Source organism: Lipotes vexillifer, unplaced genomic scaffold, assembly GCF_000442215.2.
Source record: "Lipotes vexillifer unplaced genomic scaffold, Lipotes_vexillifer_v1.1 scaffold54, whole genome shotgun sequence".
NCBI lineage: Eukaryota > Metazoa > Chordata > Mammalia > Artiodactyla > Lipotidae > Lipotes > Lipotes vexillifer.
The window spans coordinates 651,370-655,148 of NW_006789324.1; the positions used below are offsets into that span (position 1 = coordinate 651,370).

Consider the following 3,779-nt stretch of genomic DNA (forward strand, 5'->3'; position numbering starts at 1 on the left):
GGTCCGGGAAGATCCCACATGCCGCGGAGCAGCTAGTCCAATGTGCCACAACTACTGAGCCTGCGCTCTAGAGCCCGCAAGCCACAACTACTGATACCGCACACCTAGAGCCCGTGCTCTGCAACAAAAAAGCCACCGCAATGAGAAGCCCACGCACCGCAACAAAGAGTAGCCCCCGTTTGCAGCAACTAGAGAAAGCCCATGCATAGCAATGAAGACCCAACGCAGCCAAAAATAAACAAACAAATAAATAAATAAAAATTTAAAAGAAAAGGGTTTAAAACCCTAGAGCTTGAGTGCCCATGTTTGCATCCCAGTGCCCCCACTCCTTAGCTGCATAACTTTGGACAAGTCACTTAACTCTTCTAAGCCGATTCTCCTGCTGTTTAATAGGCTAATAAAGCATCCACCTTATAAGGTTGCCATGAGGATGGAATGAATGAATGAAGGCACTGAGAGCACTGTGGCTGGCACACTAATCATTCAATAAATATGAACTGCCAATTGACATTGAATGAGACAGTGTGCTCCTCAAGACAGGAACAGTTTAATATCTATTCATGGATTCATTATTGGGCACCTACTATGTGCAGGTCAGTGGTGGATTGGGGGACTTTTACACGGACAGCTCCCAACACAGTTCCTGGCTGGTAGTAAATGTGAGTGATATAAAATTGTAGAGATGGGCAAAGTGAAGATTACCAGGATGCCTAAGCCCTTCAGGAGACTATAATTATTATTTAACTTACTATTTGTTCAAATCAGTGTGCATTTTACAAATAATATCTTTATTTTAAACTTTCTGAAGGGCACAGCCCTCCACCTTGGGCCAGCTCCAGATGGGAGCAGGCATGGGGGGTGAGCTGGCCTGATTCCTTGCTGTGCGCAGCCCACAGTAGCATCACCTGCTAGATGCCTTCCCCTCCTTAACAGTTAAGTGTTTCGGAAGCTGGGCCCAAGCAGGGGCTGCCCCTATTTTGAGGCGGTGGATTGTTGCACTGCCTTTGTCTTGTTTTATGTCCTCCAGAACACGGAGACCAGTTTGACCAGCAATTCCACTTCCCATCAATGGGGACATCTATAAGAAAGAAGGTCAATGAACATTAATTAGCCCTTGTGACACTCTGGTGCCCTATAGGAGGGGTAAGGTGTATAAACCCTAGGGTTTTGGGAGTCTGAATCTCTGATCTCCCAACTCCAGTCCACTGTCCTTCCTTCAGGCCACTGGCTCACCATGCTCCCTCCTACCACAGGGCCTTTGCACATACTGTTCTCCTTGCCCCAAATACTCTCCCCTCCTCTATTCATCTGGTCAATCCTATTCACCCTTCAGATCTCAGCTTAAGTGTTATTTCTGCGAGGAAACCTTCCCTGATCCCTAACTCCCCATCACTACTTCATATTATAAGCTCTCAGAGCATTTTGTAGCAGTTACAGTTGAAACTTTAAATGTATTTCTGGGACAAGTCAAATGATGTTGGTCTGTCTTTCTGAAGAGCAATCTCCATGATGACAGGAGCTATAATCTGATTTGCTCACCACTGAACCCCAGCACCTAAACTGGCACATAGGAGCCCCTGAGTCCATATCAGTGGAATAAATGAATAGTTTCCAGCTTAGACACTTCCCAGCTGTAGGATGCACTGTGCTCTACCCTCCCTGACATTTGCCTTTTCCTTGAGGATTTCTGGTTGTTGATGAGACTGGCAAATAATCAATTACATCCACCATGATAGATCACGCGTCTGGCTGAGCCTCTAACTTGCAGTGTAGTTCTGGGTACATTACTTAATATCTCTGGGCCTCCCCATTGATAACATGAGATAGCTGGAGTGGGAGGTTTCCAAGGTCTCCTCCAACCAGTGGAAATCCTGTGGCTGTGCCATTACACTCTTACTGGGCAGGTCACTGTGGGGGGCCTGGTTTAGATGTAGTAGGAGAGGGAGTGGAGACACCCTTGAGCACTTTACTGAGGAGCGGAGCGGAGCAGAGCAGGTACCAAGAGCAAAGGCTACAGAGTCAGACTCACCGGACCTGAACCTGGGTCCCTACACCTACTAACTGTGTGACCATTGGGCAAGTTAGCTAGCCACCCACTGAACCTCAGTTTCCTCTATAAGATGGGGGTATTGACAGTATCTACTTCATGAGGTTGTTGTGAGGATGAAAGGATTTAATATATGTGAAATATAAAGTAACACTATTTATTTTGCTCTAAAACAAACTAACCGATATTTATTTTGCTCTTACGATGGGTTAGGCATCCTTCCAAGTGCTTTATATGCCTCATGAGAGACTTAAGACAACTCTGTGAGGTAGTTAATATCATCATCTCCATTTTACAGATGAGGAAATTGAGGCACGAAGAGGTCAAGTAATTTGCTATTAAATGATGCAGATGCAATTTGAACCCACACTGAGTCCAAGCCCTCAGCAAGGTGCCTGGTACATAGTGGACTGCTTAATAAATGTTTGGTGTTTTTATTGGATGCGCCATTTCCTTTTTTAACAGTATCACCAAAAAAGTCACAGAAAGGAAAAGAAAGGGGAGGAGCCGGGGGTGGGGTGGAGGCAGTGCTAAGAATTCTTAGAAGATAAACCGGCTAAAGAATCTGAGAACTGGAAGAGATCTTCATTGTAGTCCAGTCGTTCAGTTATTAATTCAACTGCAGCAACTGTGTGGGAACCTGAGGACCCATAGGTAAATGGGACATGATCCCTACTCACAGACACAGGGGAGGTAGACACATACAACCCGAAACAGAATGTGCTAAGAGCTGTAATAGATACATGTTTGAAGTCCTATGGGATCCCACAGGAGAAATTAATTCTTCTTGGATGAGAACAATTTTTACAGAAGAAGGGGCATTTGTGTTGGATTTTGAGGGCTGAACAGGAGTTCACTAAATAAACAAAAAGATAAACATTCCAGAGTGATTCAAAGAGATGACTCGAAGAGGCCATGCATTAGCAGTCCTGTAACATGGAGCACTCTCAGTTGTGAAAAATAATAAAATATAAAATCAGGAGTCGAGATGGATCTCAAGTGTCATAGTGTCCAGCTACCTAGCCCACTCCCCGACTTTGCTCTTGTTCTTTTGAATTATTCTCTGGACTTCCCCAGACTTCCCTTTCCCAACCAACTCTCACAGACTCCTTACTTTTCCGATTGGTGATCTCACAGGCAGGGCCTTGGAATCCAGCAGGACAGATGCAGTCACAGCGTGTTCCTGAGAAGATGCAGAGACAGTATGAATCATACCACATGAAGTAAGAGCTCCTAGACTTCACCCCTCCCTCCACATCACGGCTTTTCCATTAGGTTAAAACACGGCAAACGTTTAATTGAATGGTTTGAAATAAGAAAGTTCAGTGCCAAGAATACCCACTCCTTTCTTGAGGGTCCTTTGCTCATGAAAGGGTGTTTATTCCACCACAGGGAATGTCGAGTTGTTGAGGAAAATTACCCATTAGCTGACCTTTGACCTAGACAGTGGTTTTGGGGGTCAGAAGCTACATTATTGAAGTCCCTGGGGCCAATGGTCATTGATGCTCAATTTCACCACAAGTAATTGTCTAGTCTCTGCTTGAGCATCTCTAGTGATGGGGAACTCACTACCCTTAGATGTCTCATGCTACCTTAGGCCAGTTCTGACATTGTGGAGGTTACTCCTTATGTTAATTTGTCACATGTCACCCTGGAGCTTCTCTCACCTGAATCACACGAACTCTCTTTACAGGACTGTCCTTTATAGGCTGGGCCCTGTCGGCATTCCCAC

General features: G+C 45.2%; 1 protein-coding gene across 1 annotated transcript in view; it reads right to left on the minus strand.

The window, feature by feature from the left end:
- Positions 1–530: 530 nt before the first annotated feature.
- Positions 531–3,779, minus strand: part of C8B (complement C8 beta chain) — a 42,267-nt gene continuing 39,018 nt past the window's right edge. The window contains exons 11-12 of the mRNA XM_007462565.1: positions 3,162–3,230; positions 531–1,078 (exon numbers count right to left, since the gene is read on the minus strand). Of these exons, the coding sequence (XP_007462627.1) occupies positions 927–1,078; positions 3,162–3,230 (221 nt within the window). The 3' untranslated portion in view covers positions 531–926. The remainder of the gene's footprint in view (positions 1,079–3,161; positions 3,231–3,779) is intronic.